We start from the raw sequence: 19,784 nt of genomic DNA on the forward strand, positions 1-19,784 counted from the left end.
CATTTTAAAGGTTGTCTGAGTAGGCAATGTTATCCTTCACAAGGTCTAACTGCTTTCCTGACTATTCTGTAAATCAGCTTTACCTGCAAAATCAGCGCTCCAACAGCAGAGTGTAATTGCAATGTAGAAACGCATAAACATCGCGGTATTTCTGAAGGCTGCTGTGCATCAGTAAAGAAGATGAGACTTTGAAGCGATTTAAAATCACTCATAAAATATCCACGAGCAATTTTAGAGTCAGAGAGACAATTCGATTCTTAGCTATGTGCTTGAATTGGGGCTGTACCCCTGAGGTTACAAGGAAATTTTAATCTTTCTACTTAAATCCTAGGCCAAATAGCGGTGTGTGATGCGTATGCAACCATCCAGCACACCAAAACTGCACGAGTCAGGAACTTCTGCCACAGTTCCTGGATACTATCGACACTGACACGATGTCACTCTAAAAACACCCTGGGAGATAAATCAGATGATGTGTCTGAATTGCCCTCTGTAAGGTGAGACTCGCCCACCACATGCTTTCTCCACACAGCTACACCTCTCAGGTGAGGGTTCACGCCGGGACCTCTCTGCCGGGGAAGGTCCAAGCATTTTCAGCAGCTCAGTGGCGGGGCACTCAGGCCAGCGCGGGCTCAGTGCCACCGTCCCCCTCCCCAGCAGACTTGCTGAACGTGGCTTTTTCAAAACCCAGATGCTCAGGCTCGCAGGCGCTAGCAGAGCTGGAAATCACCCCCAGCCTCGCAGCGCAGGCACAGACAGAACGGCATCCAGAGCCCAGCTGATGACCATGAACCACGTATTTGCATGATACAGGGATAACCCCAACCTCAGCACGCTCCAGGCTGGAGGTCTCTCAAGCAGGACACTGCAGATGGTGTATGATGACTGCAGGCAACACAGCCTCGCCATCGGGAAGCTTTGCACTGTGCCGGTACGTTTGGTTGGGAACAAAGGACAGGACAGTGTTTCTGTGGGAGCAGAGAATTCCAAATTCTTTCAGGGGTCAGTTAACTGGGTTGAATTTACCCTTCCCTGGTAGAACTCCAGTGACTATGTGAGAATTGCACCAGGGATAGGTCACACCTGGCTCTCTTTCCTTATTACTTCACTATTCAGCTGAATTAATGCTACCGAATGGTTTCAAGTTTCCATTTCCACACAGGCTTTACTGGCTCAGTGATACTGTTCTGTCATGCTGAAGGGGCCAATATTTGATTGCACTGTTGCAATTCATGTCTTGCTCACGTTGTTCCTATAGACTGTGAAATCCTGGGGCTGCATCAGGGTTGTCCAGTTTTTGGAGAGGTTAATTCTGATAAATTAGAAATGAAAACTGTGGATAGGTAAAAATGCAGGACTTGTAGGTTGGATGCAACAGGTTTCCTTCTCAGCCAAAAGTCCAGACGACTCCCTGAGGCCCTCTCATCCATCTTCTGCTGGCTGGGATTTTTGCTAGGGTAATTGCAGCACCACCTCCTCCTCGCTTGGACTCTGGCCAGTGCCTTGTTGACCTCTCAGAGGTGGTTGATGGGGTTAAAGGTCCCCGACTCTGAAGCTGCTCCTGCCATGTCCAACCAAGCGCCCAGAGAGTTCTGGGAGGACGTGTGGAGGGGAGCGTTCTCAGACAGGGACAGCATCATTGCATAAGCCTGGAGGAGAGAAGAGTAATGCAGAGGAGATGTGTGAATACACACGCAGGACAAGCTGTAAGAACCACGAGAAGCAGAGCAGCACCTAACTGTACGGGAAACGCAGGGCAGCCAGCACCCTTTGGGCCTGGGCTAAGAACATGGCCCGCTCTAAATACACATCCACGGGCGAGGATGACACCCGTCCCTCCAGCTGCTCACATCTGCCAGAGCTGACAGGCAGTTGCAGGGCCAGGCAGGAGAGGCCACTGCTCCCATTGGCTTTTACAGGACCAAATCCATCTGTGCCAGCTCGGCACGTGGTCACCAACTCGCATGCTCAATTCTAGGCTCTGCTCTTGGGGGTAAGTGGCTACGTGAGAAATGCCAATTACTTTGTTTTGTTCTTAAAAAAAGGGACACCTACAGACACACAAGTGGCTCCGTGAGGCAAGAGCCCAGGCACACGCCACAGAATGGTGCAGCAATCGGGGCCTACAAGAAAGCTGGGGAGGGACCTTTTACAAGGACCGGTAGTGACAGAACAAGGGGAAATGGGTTTAAACTGGAAGAGGGGAGGTTTAGATTAGATATTAGGAATAAATTCTTCACTGTGAGGGTGGTGAGACTCTGGAACAGGTTGCCCTGGTAAGCTGTGGCTGGTTCTCCCTGGAAGTGTTGAAGGGCAGGGTGGATGAGGCTTTGAGCAACCTGGTCTAGTGGAAGGTGTCCCTGCTGCTGGCAGGGGGGTTGGAACTGGATGAGCTTTAAGGTCCTTTCCAACCCAAACCATTCCATGATTTTATGTCCATGCAGCCGTGATCTGATGGGCAGCTCCTCCTGACTCAGTGCTTGGCATCAGCCCACTGGTCCCTGTAGAAACCTGCGCACAAGTGTCTGGGAACACAGGCATGAAATGCTTGTTGGCATCACTGATGTGTTCACACGTTCTGGTCAGGGCAGATTTATCACTGCAGTGAAATAGTTAACAGTGTCTGCTGAGAAAAATGCATCCAAACTTCTGTCTTCTCTAGAACAATCTGCTTGCTTCCTTGTAACCTAGATGCTCTCTCTCTTCCAAGGTGACTTGTCTGTCCTGGTTTTATACCCTTTGTGTCCTTTCACAGCCCACACAAGTGATGTGAAGACTTAGGGAGATGATAACCTCACAGACTGGATGTGAAAGCCCATGTAATGGCCACCCATGATCTGAAACAGAGGAGGACGTGGTCCCCACCCTCCCTGGTCTACGTTAGCTGGTGTAATGTCCGCTCCTACTCTGCGATGAAAGTGTGGCTGTGCAGCCCTCTCCTTCACACTGAGCTTGCACCCACTCACTGAAAATCCTTTGTAGGGCAACAGACAAAGATCATACGTTATCTGGGACATCAGTGCAATGCTCAGCACTGCAGGACCTTTAGTCATGCAGCTGTAATGGTGACAATAGTAACCAGTTATCCAACTTTAGCCTCTCCTCTTAAAAGCTGAGGGTCAGATCTACTTGTCAAGTCAACACATTGGTGTAGTGGAGGTGTGTGCTGGAAGAAGCACAGCCCTGTAGTGTTATGGACATGCATGCTTCTAAAATCACTTAAAAGCAAGCCAGTCACTAAGGAGAGCTGTGCTCTCTCACAAATGTTGTTTTACTATTACATTTCCTGCACAAGACACAATTTGAATTATTTACTTGTTGTGATTTAAGTGTAACCAGTCCTGCATCTTACACTCTATAAAACTGATTCAAAAAACAAAAATCCCCCCTCACTCAAGCACAGGCTAGACATAACCACATAGTACAGATTTTAAAAGAGCAAGCTGTTCTTAAATAGTTAGTACATTTGGCATATTAGTAACAGGACACATGTAAGAGTCAGGCAAGTGGCTTGTGCTTAAATTAGTTTTACCCAGAAAAAAGCTGTGTCCTATCTTCAAGCAGATCTCCCCCAGGTTCAGCACTAGCACCTACTATGAAGGAGGACAATAATTTCACGGGTTTTGGGTGATGATAAAGCAAAAATCATGTTCTGCTTGGCAATTGCATTAAGTTACTACTATGCTGGGCATTTCTTTTGTGAGAATCCTTTTGTAGGGATTGAGGTAGGAACTTCATAGAACTAGACTGAGGATTTTGGTTTAATGAAAAGCAGAGAGCACAAATGGATCTGCCCTGTACCTCCAGATTTTTCTCAGAACTCAAATAGGTGCTGAGATGTCATTTTGAGGTTTCTTGGTGGGTCTGAACTCAGAAGGCAGAGTTTAACCTTTTGCTTTTAGAAATCAGGGAGATAAATGAAGAAGTTGCTGGACTGCAAGTCCAGGAAATATTACTGCCTATTACACAGTTTATAAACAAACCCAAGGGTATTTTATCACTGTTTCTGCAGACCAAACCTCCAGTTTCTTATTATGTACCAACTAAAGACCCATCCCAAAGTATAAATAAATAATATCCATAAAAACATTTATACAGACAGATAAAAACAGACAGATGCCTCAATCTTTCTATATAAGCATGTTCTCACAGCACAGGCTAAATGATAAATTGACCTGGTGACCTAAAATTGATGCCCACTCCGTTTCTCCTCTATTTTAGTACAGTTGCAACAAGACACAGTTCACATATGATTCACACATTACAGTGACAATTCCTGCTCACTGGAAGGGGAACATAACCCATAGCTAAAGGAGGCCAGCTGCTCGCTAACCCTATCGTACGTGCTGGCAGTGAGCTAGATAAAATGTTCTGTCATGTACCTACCTGGTTTTTAGCCTGCCTGTACAGAGTCTGTTTTATTGTCTCAGAGTCTAAGGTGGAATTAAACACATCTTTAACTTCAAATGCTTCCTCGGCTGCTTTGCGAAGATCCAGCCCCTTCCCAAAATTCGGCATCTGCTCCAAATCTAACAGGCCGGCTTCGTCCTCCTCAATACACCTGTACCAATGACCAGGGGAAGGGGTTGACCTGTTGTTAGCTCATCTCACCGACGTGAGGGTTCTAGCCCAGTGCCTGCATGCACAAACCATGGGGGTCTCACAAGCCACATGCGTGAACCGACAGACGGACAAACAGGAAGATGACACAAAATGCAAGGAGCAAAGGAAAAGTGGAGAGCATGACTACGCACAAACAAGCATTAGTGCTACAGATAATTTGTGATTCGGCGTGGCTACAATTCACTTTGGCCTTCTGTGTGGAGACGCCCAATTGCTGTGCACTCCTTGAAATGTCTGACACTGGATCACTGTCTGGGGAACGCTGCTGCATTTTCTTTGAGTTGCAATGAAAACAGTGATGTAAGTAAGATACTACTTTGCATCATGGGACATTTGTCACGAATACCAGTTGGGAACGTGAGGTAAACTGAGGCAAAAAGAAAGCTAAGCCTATATATATGTGCATCAAACTTTAATTTTAAAGGTGTCTAGTCATGGTCTGACCTTGGCAAAAAAAAGCTTCACTTTTTCCCAGAGCTCTGAGAACTCCACTTGAAGTCACCAACATTTTGCTACAACCAAAATGGGCAGAGCAGCACAAAAGCGACTGCACAAATACGCCTCTTCCTTTGCCCTGACCAGAGTTTTAGAGAGAAGGACATTATCTGCTGAACTGTGGTACCTGAAAAGGCTGTTTTCTGTGTTGGACTAACTAATACAAACTTCTCAAGTCTTGGATATACACCTTATCACAGATTTTCCTTGCAGTCCACTTGTTTTGTGTCCCCCACCACAGTGAAAATGGAATCTCTCAAGTGAATGCTTAAATCAAACTGAAGGTATGAGACATGGCTTGAAAAATAAAACAACAGCACTCACAATCTACCACTGACACAGGGTCAGAAGTCTGAGCCCCATTCGACTTCTCAAAAGGAATAGCCCCGCTCACCTTCGGGTATGGTCAAAGCTCATGGTGAGAGATGTGGGCTCCTCATCTTCTTCATCCTCAAATGGTCCTCGGGGCTCAGCGGTGGGTGATACTGTTTCATCCTGTGACTTCCCTGTCAGGCTGTCATCATCTTCCTCTTCCAGTTCTTCATCTTCATCATCCACATCTTCTGTTTTCTCATTTGCTAATCCATGACACTGGGAATTGCCATCAATATCCTGGATTTCTGGCCTGAAATATTTGGTCAAAGGGGGGAAGAAGAAAGAAAAGAAAAAAAGAAAAGAGGCCAAATGTGTAAGTCACCCATTTTCACTGTAATGCAAGACTTTGATAATTTTATACATATGTATGAACACAGAGACATATTTATGTACATATACATATTATCTGAACTGCAAGGAAAAGGAAAACCAACACATTTCAGGCATTTAAAAATCAGTCTTCACAGCCTCTGTCTTAAGGGTTAATAAGTCAAGTATATACCAACCCAAATGCTCTTCAAACTACAATTTTGTCTAGTCTGGATTTAAATTAGAGTTTTCCATCTCTCAAAATATAACATCTGTAGGAAAAGCAGCTTTCCTCCTTCTCTGTGCTGCTGTACTCTAACAATCTCCCTTGAGCAACCAGAAGGAGGAAGCTTTCTCATGGTGTAATCTAACAGCCAGTCTAAATTCCCTCTCCTATTATTTTTCCTGCTCGTGCCCATGTGAACCTAGTGGAATCCACAAAAGTAGCCGTTTTAACTTAGGTTAAGAGAACAAGAGTGGGATAACCAGTGCTATGGACCTGGAACCCAAGAGGATGACACCAAGTGACAGCTGGTGTCAGCCCTCCTAACTTAAGTCCCTTTCTGAAAAGACTTAACAATGGGCTTAGAGCTTGAAGTTGGAACGTATTTTCCTTCCAAACTGTTACATTTCTCTCTTTTGAGCATTTTACAGGACACAGGCTGACTGGTCTTTCAACCATGTTAACAATACATATCACCAGATAATTTTATTTACTTGTCTACCTTTTATCTGCTAAAGTTGATGCTTGGTTCATCTCACTATTTGCAATAAAATTTCTGATTTCAGAGAAATACGAATCCTCTTTTTCATCTAAAAGTGCATGGTTGTCTGATTCCGAGTTTGGGGAAGAGGCACTGGTCCCAAGGTGGTTTGTAATGACTCCAGAGTGCTGGCTCACTGAGTGAGAGAAACAAGAAAAGAGAACAGGAGAAAAACAATCAGATATTGTCAACGCTATCATTAAGAGGAAAAATAAAGGAGGAACATTACACAGCAATCCTCTCACTATAGGGTAATGATTTAACATTCAAGAGAAACCTCGCAGACCAAAGCTGCCAAAGGAAGCTCATGTTTTCCAGACTTGAACTACGGAAAGAGAGGTGACATTCAGCATTTACGGATGGTATATACAATTTAAGAACCACTATCCATTGCACAGCTGTTTGCCTATCACTTTTCCATATTCTTTTCTCCTAGGCTGGGATTAGTTGGCTTCAGCACAGTCATTTCTTCCTTTGGGTTTTATCTTAAGGTAAAGGCTGTTTTATCTTCTTGAACTTCACACACACGTACAATTGCATTTCAAGCTGAAAACCCTTGGTAGAGTTTGACACGTCCACACCAGCACTGCAGCAGGAGATCTCACAGCGGGAGGTTATGCTCCCTGGGAAGTCAGTATCCCCATTGCTGTTTGATGGATTGGAAAACAGCACGTTGTAGTAATACCTGCCAAGAGCTTGGCAGAGCTGAGTACTGTGCGTGAGTGTGTGTGTTACAATTACACACTGTGGATAAACGTGTCTTTGGCTGCGTGAGGAGCTGCTGTTTGATTTTTGCTACCTAATGATATTCAGCCTTAAGAAACAGCGCTTTCCACAAAGGCTTCCCAAGGACCAGAGAGACCAGACCATGGAGTCTTCCCTGTCCAGTGTCCCAACAGAACCAAGCACACAGCCATGCCCTTTCCTACCTGGAACGTTCTCGTGTTCGTGTTTTTTAAGATGTCGGTCCAAGTTGGTCTGCTGCCCAAAGCATCGGTTACACAGGTGACATTTGAATGGCTTCTCCTTGTTATGGATGTTTCGAACGTGCCGCTGGAGGTTGGAGGAAATGCTGAATGACCTGTCACAGTATTTACACCTGAAAAAATAGAAGCAAATACCAAAGAGTGCAATGTGAGAAAAAAAAAAAAGAAAGAAAAAGAAAAATCTGACTATCAGAAAAGCAGAAAATGTTGGTCTATAAATCTTTACTCAGCTGAGGACCTGGGAAGCACAAGGCATTAATCATTCCAGACAAATCTGATATTATTGTTACTCAAGGAGTACAAAGAAAGGATTAGGATTAATTAAGAACTGAGTTGTCCAAAAAAAAAAAACAAAAACCAACCAAAAAACAAAATAATTACTTTTCCACACATGAATTTAAAAACAAGAAAGGTGAATTTATTTCTTCCACCCTTCTCATTTTGCAGGGAAAGCAGGTAAAATATGGCTGTGGAGGGAGGAAAAAGAAGACAGAAGGAGAAGAAAGAAGGGAGGTTAAATGTACAAAATAGCTATTAGCAAGTATATCCCTACATGACAGAGTTATCTGGACAGACAGACAACTCCAGATTTATTTGTGAAATTCCTCATGGTACTCAGGATGTAGGCAGGCCTTTAAAGGTAATTATGGTTATTATTATAGTACAATAGCTCCCAAAAAATACACTGTAGTTTCCAAACAGGGTAAGATTTACTCCTGCGTAGTGAATATCTGGTTCAGGATGAAAAAATGTGGAATGTATTAGGGAAACTGCTGAGTGAAGAAATGTTCCCTCTTTGGAAGAAAGCTCGGCAGGACCCAGGGTAGATGTGCTGGAAACTTGTTCAAAGTTGCCACCCCCCTCTCTGGATTCAGATTCTCCCCAAAAAAACCCAAGGATTTGCTAAACCGTGGTGCTTCCTGAACTCAGCCCTCTCCTTCTCTCCCAGCGCAGGAGGAGCAGGAGGCAGCCGCTGTACTGAAGAGGGCAGCTTTGCACCGCAGTCAAGAGTTTCAGTACTAAAGCTACAGAAAATCGAATTCTTCTTTGAATTCACTTGAATCCCTCATTAGATCTCCCTTTAAATACGTCATTTGTACCTCAACAAAGCTGCTTTCCTCACGGCTCTACTTCCAAAACCCAGGAGAGGCAGAATCCTCTCTCCCCTACAGACCTCTGCAAATCCTGTGCACTTAGGGGAAAAAATAAAAACTGTTCCTAAAGCCTTGTGATTCCAAAACAAACCCGCTGGCTTTAGCAGAACTCCTCTGTGCTCCTCTAGCTGAGAGCAACATTTGTCCCACTGAGCTGAGCTACTGTTTGATCCAGGCATGAAGACCCTGGTGTGTTTCTGCGTGTTTCAGGAGTGCCACGAGTTCATCATGGGAACAGAACACGCAGAACTTGCCTCGTGCCTGTGCCAGTCAAGTGTGAAACTTTGCCTCGACACTTAGGACACAGTATTGTTTCCTACAAACATGACAGGTTCAAATGCGGGAAGGAGATGTGAGTGTAAAAAATCTATACTGTGAAACACTCACACCATTTCCAGATGTGCTACAGCTGTGATTTTTATTTGGTCTCTAAAAATAAATTGGTATTATTTTTGGAAATAGCAGAGATACATTTATGAAACACTCTCTCTCTCTCTCTCTTGCTGAATGTTTATGGATTCCATGTCCACCTCCAAATTTCCTACTGTTAAACCACCAAAAAGAATAAAGATATTTCACATAATGAACCTTTATTATGATTAATCTAGCAGGGAAGCAAAATCTCTTTTCAAACCACAGTTTTCTTAGACTTCAAAAGTTTTTCTTTTTCATTTTTTAAAAAAACACGATTGAACAACTAAAGAAAATGAGACGCTGTTTGAGCATCAGCGAGAACAAGCACAGTTTATATACAGAGAGTTAAACATGCACATTTCCAGCTCCTATCCCCCTCCTATCTGCTTGCAGGAGCTGCCAGGCTTCAGCAGCCTCGCTGAGCAGCACTTCAGAAACTGGAATGTCCACTACAGCCAATCCCCAATGTCCCTGTCACTCCACAGGACTTCGCCAGCGGTTCTGCCCAGCTTTGTTCCACCAGTATGGTCCCAGTAGTCCCCTCCTTGCTCTGCCCACAGTTTTCACCCCTGCCTGTCCCCCCAGCTCTACGCCCTTCGAAGCCAAACTCCCCTTTGCTGGTGTTCACCCACTGCCTGGCACAACCCAGCACCGGGGCTCTGGGTGCCACCCTGCCTACGGCTGCCCTGGCACCCACACCGGCTCTCGCCCACATCACTCACAAGAGCAGCTCTGGTGACTTCAAAGGGAGCACTTGCACGCGCAAGGCAAGAACGAGCTGGCCTCCTGTCTGTCAATTTATTTAGATGTTCAGGAAGTCTTTGAAAAGTTTCCTTTGACAGGTCCTTGCTCTAACTATGAGCTATGTGGATCCAGGTTAGGGTACGGAGCAAGAGCTTGTTAAAAAAATAGGAAACAGAGGGGCATTCGAGAGGAGCAACAGCAAACGTCTGAAAGCAAAGGGATGAGGGAGACGTCCTGTATTATTTGTGGTCCCAGAGGGGCCGGTGCTTGGATCTCTGCTGGTTTTAATCTAAATAAATGAGCCAGACAGAGGAACCAGCTTAAATTCAGGGAAGAGGTGAACGCAGAGGCAGGACAAGAATAAAACTCCAAAGAAACGGTATTTGCTTTGTAAACACACTGACAAACTGCTAGTAAAGTTTCCTCCTTATCAGTTTAACGTAACACACCAATGGGCTAAAACAAAATATAAAGTGGGAGTGAATGATAGCTCTGAACGAGCCAAAGCTGGAACTCGGGAGCTGTGAGGAACGGCAGGAGATGCTCAGAGCTTGAGAGAACTCAGATACCTGGTGTGACACGACTGGAAGGGGACAAACAGCAAACAAACCCAGGAACGTAAGAGCGAGTAACTGGGCTAAGAGCTGTACCACGACCCCGACAGTTCGGTAACACTTCACACGTGACACAAAGGCGTTTGATCTCGTGCTTTGTAAAGTTTCAACAGCACGACAGCACTTGCAAAATTTAACACTTATTTGATGATCAATGTGAGCTGTAAAGGCAGAATTGTAGCAACAAAGTGTAAAACACACGGACAGCTACTCCGAGTAATTCCTTAACCTCAAGTGTGTTTATAGCAGGGATGAATTTAGTCTGTATTTTAAAAAAACAAAATGAGGAAGAAGAGATTTTTATTGAACCATGTGCAATCTTAAATGACATGGTAGACATCAGCTTTAGTTGTTAGTTCCAGCTTAATGCAGATAACAGGACACGGGGGCCTAAAAGGAAATTAAAGAAAAACAAATTCAAAACAGACGTCAGGAAGCACATCTTTATAGGAGGAATCACAGGCAATGCTTCAGGATTGGGTGTAATTCAGGAATCAATTAGATGGCATCCTGGAGGGAAGGGACATTTAAAAGGAGAAAATAAGGTCTTGCCGAATCAAACGGCTTTTAGTTGTTCTCAGTCCAGGTTTTATGCAGTTTATGTGATTCTGTGACTCCAGAGAATGAAAACAAAACGAAGAAGCAAACCCACAACTACAGTACACCCGTATGTTCACGTGCTCCAAGTGTAGGGAGCTTCACTAAAAAACTGCCTCCTCTGGGGGTTGCTTGGCAAGCTCAGAACGACAACAAAGTCCTATTTTTTACATCCCGAGTTTCCAGGCAAGCCTGTCATGATTTTACAAGCCCAACTTATTTTGCATTTTTCAGAAAGAAACAGTTAAGTTCGATAGTCCTTTTTACCACTACTGGGTTTTGAAATACATACTACTGGAGTTTAGATTTGGTGTGAAAAAGAAGAGTGAAAAGCAGCACCTCAAATTTCACTGTATTGCATGTTGTCTTTGAGTCTTTTCAGACCAGTGGATTTTTAGGAAGTTCATTAACAGGTATTTCTCACTCTCTAAAAAACATGTAGCTCTTTCCCAACCCTTTACAAAAAGAATTAATTTGCCTCCTTATTGTTCATGTGCTATTAATTCCCACGAAGTTTTAAGTGACTTGGTAAAAAACACATCACTTACCAACGACAATCAGGAATCAAAACTAAAGCACCTTATTTTCTGGCCTGCATGTTTCTTGATCTACACTTGGACATTTGGTCAGTTTTTGGTAGCTTTATGAACATTTTAATTTGTATTTCGATGAATATATAACACTGACAGAGTCAAAAACAACCAAAAGAAAAATGATAAGAAATACATCAGTAAAACACTGGAAAGTCAGCAACCTCCTTTTACCTGCACAAAGTCGGCACTTAAAAAACAAGCTTTCAAAACAATTATTGCTGCAAAAGTTGGAAATCTCAGTTCTCCGAGAGCAAAAGAAAATCAATGATAATTAAGCTCTTCTGTAAACGTAGCACTAACTCTCAGGAGTGCTGTTATAATGCAACATTGTCCAGAAGTCAAACCTCTATTACAAAAAAAACACACAGGCTATTTTCTGGGAGAAGACCAGATCAAATAAATCTTTATTTTCCTAACCTTTGTTAAGTTGCAAGTCTCCTTTTTTGGAAGAAAACTGAACTAACAATCTCTGAATAATCAGGAGCGAGCGTTTTCGTCAGACAGGGGTGGATAGTGAATACACAGCATTCATTCAAGGCATATCAAATAACGCAACCGAAAACATCAGGACGGGGAATGGTTCCAAAATATATGTCTGCATTGGAGAGGGGTTTTTTTTTTAAATTTTTAATTTACCTAATGTCTACACTCAAAATTCAGTATGGAAAAAAAATTTGAGTCCGTATGTACCAGGGATTACAATGTAGGAGAGAGTAGCTCCTTGAGTTAAACTAAGCATAAAAATTTAATGTGTTTGACCACATGGTCTTTTGCTGCTGATAAATTTGTGTTTCTCTTTATATAATAACTATTACATTAGCTTTGTTGTGAACTTATGACTGTGTATGGAAATACCATAATATTAGCTACCAAAAATGAAACTGTTAGAATTGTTACTATTGTCTGAAAATGCACAAAACACTTACTGACATGACAGAGAAAACAATGCTGCGTTTTCAGTGAGCTCTCAATCCACCGTTCATTCGCTTTTGCTGATACATGTACCTATTCTAACAAGAAATCTACCAAAGCATGTTTCTTGCCAAAGTTTTTTGAAACTGATTGCAAAACACTAGCAGAAAATATCAAGGGGAAAAAAAATTCCAATTTGGTCTTCCATGAGAAATGTTCCTTCATATACCTCCTTCATATAACTATACACACACACACACACACACATACTTACACATAAGTTCTTGTAAGCTTTATTCAGGTTTAAAACACTCACTTAACCAGGTGTCCCTTTAGCAGACCCAGCACCCGTGTGTGCCCAGGCTGGGATGCCAGGCCCGCAGGCAGGGTCTGCTCCATGGGAAGAGATGGGCAGTTTTGCACAGACACAAGGCAAAGAGAAGTATGAAATCAAATCACCGTGTCCACAACTGGCAGAAAACAGCAGTTCAGCCTTCTACCTTCAACACCCAACCGAGCATGTGAGACAGTGTGTGAATTTCCCCACTCTGATCACTCTTTGTAAACTTTGTGATTTAAGGTAGGACGCTCCCTGACTGGGATTTTAAAGCAGATACATGACAGGGCTTTGCTTTGCTTTTGTTTTTTGATCCACTACTCCAGGCACCTCTGATACGCATTAGGAAAAGAAAAAAAAACATCTAGCCAGACCCAGCAGTTAACTCACTGGCAAGCCCTTCAAACCAGCCCCATTTTCAGAGACATTCAGCACCTTCAGCTGTCCTTGAGATGAATGGTTAACGTGAGTGTTAAACAACACTCCAAATCAGACCCCTCATCTGCCAGCATACATCTAAATATAAGTTAAGTGTCTATCTTCGAGCTGCCAAGCCTGATTATTTTTGGCTGGTGCACATAATATACAATCCTATGAATCATTATATGTAATGCTACAGGACTGTGGTATTATGTTGGCACAGCTTTATAGAAAAGAGAAAAAACAACAGAGTGTGAAGGAGGAGTGTGTTGGGACAGGGTTTTTAGCCGGGGGACAGCCTCACCTGTAGGGCTGCTCTCCAGTGTGTGTCCGCAGATGCCTTGTCAGATTTGCTGAGCGTGGGAAGATCTTACCACAGTACCTAGAGAGTGAAAGCCAAAGGAACCATCAGAGTCCTGCCACACCAGATCACTTACACACTATCACAGCTACCATCGACCTCGCTCGCTTTGACACCGCTCCCAAAATCAGAAAATCCCTTTGTGCACTAATAATTCCAGACACCCATGTACGGAGGGAGGAAGCTGGGGAGGGAAGAACTAACAGAGTGACACCCACCCCAGAATAACAGGATTCACAGTGGTGAGATACTGGTGTAACCCATTGCCACCAGAGACAGAGAACAACAGTTGATGGAAGGGCAGGAAAAAGAAAAGCCCTGTAAGAACACCCGGTTCAGACCCCAGTGCAGGCTGACTCAGCAGCTTCGCCTGGAGGCCTGGGCAGGTGTACAGGAACACAGAAAGGGTGTAGGAACCCATCCCCAATATATTCTCCCAGCTTCCACATGGACTTGAAGATCCTCTTAAGCCAAAGGTCGAACAGTTATGTGCAATACCTTTTTGCTGAGTTTTTTCCACTTATTTTTCTAAAAGCTTTTTGAATGCACATAAGCTTTGACATCCACAACCTCCCGAGGCAACGAGTTCTGCTGAACTGTGTGTTGTGTAAAAGAACCTCCTGTTGCTCAGTAACTGTGTTTGATCCCACCTTGTTCCTGCATTAGGACAGTGTTTAATCACTGCCTATTCATATTCTCTGTCACTTGAGAGTTTTTAGATCTCTTATAGCCCTGTTTAGCTGCTTATCACACAGAATCTACTTGATCAGAGTTCACAGAGTTTTCTTCTAGATCAATGCTGCAGCACTGTGTTCCTGTTACTGGGATATTCTGCTGTGAGCCTGACAGTCCACTTCGAATAAGGAAACGCAGCAATAGGAAATGAAATAAGAGAAGGAACTATGTTCCACAATAAATCTGATTCACAGTAAACTCAAAAGGAAGGGAGGTATAAATAAAAAACATTAATTGGGAAATAAAATACTAAGGATGAAAGGTTACATTCTGTGACTACAAAACCTGATGCTCAATGTTTTAGAAGGAAGATGTGAGCAGAGTTTCTTAATTTAAGAGACATTCAGCACCTTCAGATGTCCTGAAGATGAATGGTTAAACTGAGTGTTAATCAACAATGAAAATCCAAATGTTGACTTTCCAGTGTATATCTAAACATCAGTTTAGTCCTTATTGTAGGTAGAACCCCCAAATTTCTAAATAACCTACTGAAATTTGAGCCCATAGCTTTTGTGGCAAAGCTGAGCAGAAGAGAAACATCCAACAAAACACAGACTCACTTACTGCACCCAAGAAAAATGCAATGGGATCATTTCTCTGAGCTTTCAGAGCTGCAATGGATATGCAAGTATTTCTGTGGATACAACTGTGTTTGAAGAGGTTGTTTACTGTGTGCCATTCTGTAAATTGCATTATTTAGCATAGCTGAGATTGGACATAGCTGAGATCGCACTCTCACTGCAAACTGCGGCATTTGCTACCACACGCAAGAGACTTGGCTTGGAGAATTCTGTTTGCTTGAGAATCTCCAGATCTGCTCTCAAGGTTATTCAAAATTACAAAGAAAACAGAAGATGCTGATTTTCTACCAGACAAAACAAGCTATTTCAGAGTGAATTAGTCATGAGAATGATCCGTTCTAATTCTGCCGCTTCTTGTTTTTCCTCCCACCCCTGCCAAGACAGTGAAGATGTCCATGTGAAGTCGCTCTGTCACACGCTGGTGGCTGATGCAGTTATCTGGGGGGGTGGCATTCTCCCAGGGCTGCCTCAACAAGCTGGGGGTACGGTCTCTGTTCCGTGGGGTGCCCAGGTCCTTACCTGCAGGTGTAACGCTCCTTGCCCTTGCGCAGGATGGGATCGGATAGCGTGGGTGGCGGAGATCGGAAGTTGAAGGGGTGATGCGGAAGGGGCTGCAGGGAAGTGCCAGTGTCTGCCTTCATGGCTGCAAAACTCTCCAGTTTCTCCGTCATTGTTTCTATGGCTGACATCTACAAGTACAAGGCAAGACCTCATGTCATAAAAATCCCCAGGAAGAACAATAGCTGATGCATCAAACACATCTTTGAGCACTAGTGCGTTGGTCAGAGCCTGTTGCTGGTGTTTGCTCTTGCTCTCAGAAGCCAGCTGCTCAGCATGCAATGGAGGCACTGAACCCAGCCAGGGAAGAGAGAAACAGCCATCAGGCTCAGGGAAATCAGAAAAGGTACAACTGGCAAAGCCAGGCAGGAAGCATCAGATCTTAGAAATTAGGCACTTGGTTACCTTCTGCAATGGGCATGGGCTCACTTCCAGCATTTCAGATTAAAAATTTATCTCAGAATACATTTGGCTTCCCTTTTCCAGGGATGACACTGAAATCAGACACTGTGGTCAACTGCTGGATGTAGAACTCGCCACCCAAACCCTCATCTCAAACTCAAACCAAAGTCTTGGGAAGTAAGGAGGTCTGATGTCTCATACAGCATCCGTTACCCTTGCATGGGCTCAGAGGGACAGCAGCAGCGAGCCATGGACAGGTGACCTCTGGTTAGAGAGGACAGAGAAGTTTTGGGCAAGAGGCAGAAGAACATTGGCCAAAGCAGAGTGGGAAGGAGCATGGGGGAATGTATGACCCTGACCAGGGAGCTGAGATGGAGGAGAGGCTGAGGCTGGAGGGGAGGAGAGGGAGCAGCTGGGGGAGAGGAGGAGTTCAGCTCACTCAGGATGGAGTGGGTCCACAGGGAGTCGGCCTGGTGAAGAGGCCAACATTTTAATGATATGTAAGAAAGGTTCAGGAGCCAGTAAAGGTGATGGAAGGATGGGTGGGAGATGGCTGAGCTTCCTGGAGTGAACGGGAATTCCAGCCAAAATACCCTACGTGAGCCATGGCTGGATGAGTTATGGTTGGGAGGACCACAACCAACACACTGAAAGCCTGTTTGGTGGCAGTGGCAGAGGTGGGACACCACATAAAACGTCTCTGGGTGACTTTATCAGCTTCAGTTTGTGTGGCTCAGCAATGGCCACGTTCTCACATAAAGACTGGATTAAATATCACACCAGAAAGGGGGAGAACGGGAAAAACCTGGAGATAGAGAAGGGAAAAGCAAAAAAAGGAAGAAAAAAGTCAGCCTGTGTGCAAAATAAAAAAGGACAGGCATAAAAGTCCTACCTAAAGAAAATCACTTTTGCTTTCACTAGAGCAAAACAGGAAATCCAAATCCAAGAGAGAAATGCAACTCGGAGGACTATGCTGACATCTCCAACGTTCAATTTTATGCGCTCCTGAGAGCACTTTCAAGATACCAAGCAGAAAACATGGATAAAACAAACAAGGCAGCAATAAAGCTGCCTCCTCGCCGCAGATGACATCACTGGGAATGAAGGGAGCACTGGGGGGAGTGGGAGCCTGAATGGAGAGTCAGCCCGAGAGCTGGGGGACAGCAAGCGAGCGGAAGGCAGTAGGAAGCCATATATCAAAACTAGATGCTCTATTGTACAGGAAGGGCTGACCTTTTGCACGTTTACACTTTATTAAACTGGGCTCGAGGGGGGGAAAGAGAGCCAGGATATTGTTTAAAATGTATGACTATAAAAAAAAAAAAAAATAAAAGTTGTCTTAATCACCAAAGAATACATTGTGGAAGGCTGACAACCATTCATAAGCTGTAAAAAAGAGGAGCAGTAAAACCCATTTCCCGATAATAGATCCACGGCCCCTTAGTTGGAGGCTCCCAGCCCATGATAAATAGTAAGTAATACTTAGCGCCAGCCACTTGAAAAGGTTACTTGATCATTTACAGCAAAAGCTCTGCCCCAGCTGCCAGTCATGTAACAAAACCATCATGTTAAAATGCTATCCGGATCTTTCAGAGCTATGCCACTCAGCCCTTTGCTGGAGTACCTGGAGATATCTTTTGTTGTGCCCTGTTCTTTAGGCACTTAGTCAGAGATGTTTGCTGGCTTGATAGCCGTAGGCTTATTTTAAAATTCTAAACACCGGCCATAGCCTCTCCAGTGGTAAAGGCACTTTGCTATTTAGGGAACAACTGCCTGGTTATAATAAAAAAGAAGGGGAGAAGAAAAGGAACTTAACAGGTGAGAAAAGGTTTTCCATTAAGTTATCAAAAAGTTACACCATTTATTTATGTTGTCCAGAGTTTCATTTAAAATGGACAATGTAAGAATAACTCCCATCACAGCAGAGAAACTACTGTCAATGACTGGCTAAGAAATATAAGTTGCCTGAAATTAATTCTGAGAGAGAAAGCATCTTCTGAATGCTCAAGTCTTTATTACATCTTTTGGCTTAATCACATCCCACCCAGGGGTCTCTAGGAGAGCTGGGGAATTATTCAGAGAAGAAAAGGCTGAGACCAGACTCGTGTTTAGAGTAAGAGAAACACACACAGAGCGTGCCTCTACCTGACCTGGTATATGAACAGTGGTACTGACAAAGAAGACACAAGCAGGAACCCCTGAAAATATGATTTCTTAGGAAAAGATCCGGGATAATATCAGATGGGGATATGGTAGCAAAAATCTCACATATTCTTGAACAAATGACCTGTCTTCGTTCACAGTGAGTACCTGAAATACCTGATGGATGGCAGAGCATGGGAACAGCAACGCTCTAGATCAAGTGATCTTTACACAGCAACCCACTTCATTAAAAATTAGTTATCAGGAAGTTTCGGGCTGGAGTGATTGTAAATTTTAGGCTATTCTGTGTGATAAGCTATTAGAGATAACCAGACCTTCCACATCTTTTCATTGCCATGGGAAGAGGACGTGGTCAGGATTTCAGGAACAATGTTAATAACCTTCCACCCAATGCCTGCTCCGACTCAGGGCCTGGACGTTTCTCATCGTCTTGTTGGGTTGCTTTGCCACACTAGCTCCTCCCTGCTATCAGATTCTTTACAGGCAGATATCCCCACTATTCTAACTCACACAAACACAGGATGTTCCTGGCCAGCCTGTCACCATTATCCAGCCTGGCTGAAGGAAAAATCAGGGGAAGTTATTAACCAAACTCTGAGGCTGATGCGAAACAATGAGGGAACTAAGTTTAGCTGTGAAAGCAACCAGGATCCAGCTTTCACAAACCTGCAAGTTATTTATCTAAGGTGGGAAACATTATCAGAGGAGAACAATGCCTGTAAATATAAAGGAGAGTACAATAATGACCACAGAGCTCAGCTCCCAGTGTGTGTTCACAGCAGGAGAGACGGAGGATAGCTGGCGACCGTCAAGCTGGAGAGGATGACGTGTGGGAGAACTCGCTGCATTCCCATTACAGAGCAAGGAATCCTACGAGCAAAGAGTAACAGCTTCTTGGGGAGTTCAGCTATGGCTTAGAAAATAAGGGGCTTGTAAACTGGGGTTGATTCTCGTGAACAGTCTTGGCTGCACTGGAGTTAGTTGTGCCTTACAAATACTCAGGGGCAAAGGTCTGGTCCGGCTGCGCTGTGGGGTTAAGGGCTGGCACTCCTCGTCCACCCTCAAATGGGAAAAGCTGCCCAGCAGCATTTCCCATTGCTCTGCAGTGACTCAGACCCGAAGGAGATGCAGAAAGAGCAAAGACCCATGAGTTGTCAGAAGAACAGAGACTAGAGCAGCTGTGCAGGAAGGAGAGAACACAAGTTCTCTGGCAAGTGACCCACCACCTCTTGGAGCAGGCAGAACTGAACCCTGATTCTCCATTGCCCTGCACTTTCGCGCTTTCTAGATGATGTGAGGGAACATCAGGCAGGTATAAAATGCTACTGCTTGGATGCTGGACAGTCCTTCTCCACTTTGCACTAGTGCAAATGACTGCACCAGGTGTTCCCAACGGAAAAATTATGTAGGCATTCTGGCATGTGAAAGGGGAGTCTGGCAGAGCAGAGGAGCTGTCCTGATCTTCTGTTAGTGCAAAAGAAACAGCAAGGCATAACTACCACCATCCTCCAACCAGCTATGGAATTAAAACTGTCTGAAACTGAACTGGTGGAAAATAGCGGAGTTTCCAAGGGCCATCCAGGCCCCTGGATGAGAAAAAGTCTGATCTAAGTGACCAGTTTGTACCAGTTTCATCTCAAACCTCTC

The 19,784-nt window shown here is 44.2% G+C and overlaps 1 protein-coding gene across 1 annotated transcript in view; it reads right to left on the reverse strand.

The window, feature by feature from the left end:
• Nucleotides 1-1,514: 1,514 nt before the first annotated feature.
• Nucleotides 1,515-19,784, reverse strand: part of PRDM16 (PR/SET domain 16) — a gene marked incomplete at its 5' end in the record, with an annotated part of 27,932 nt that continues 9,662 nt past the window's right edge. The window contains 7 exons of the mRNA XM_010166083.1: nucleotides 1,515-1,649; nucleotides 4,387-4,561; nucleotides 5,513-5,743; nucleotides 6,528-6,702; nucleotides 7,496-7,665; nucleotides 13,642-13,719; nucleotides 15,534-15,703. Coding sequence (XP_010164385.1) covers nucleotides 1,515-1,649; nucleotides 4,387-4,561; nucleotides 5,513-5,743; nucleotides 6,528-6,702; nucleotides 7,496-7,665; nucleotides 13,642-13,719; nucleotides 15,534-15,703 — 1,134 coding nt within the window. The remainder of the gene's footprint in view (nucleotides 1,650-4,386; nucleotides 4,562-5,512; nucleotides 5,744-6,527; nucleotides 6,703-7,495; nucleotides 7,666-13,641; nucleotides 13,720-15,533; nucleotides 15,704-19,784) is intronic.

The sequence above is a fragment of the Antrostomus carolinensis genome, unplaced genomic scaffold (genome assembly GCF_000700745.2).
Source record: "Antrostomus carolinensis isolate BGI_N321 unplaced genomic scaffold, ASM70074v2 scaffold34324, whole genome shotgun sequence".
Lineage (NCBI taxonomy): Eukaryota > Metazoa > Chordata > Aves > Caprimulgiformes > Caprimulgidae > Antrostomus > Antrostomus carolinensis.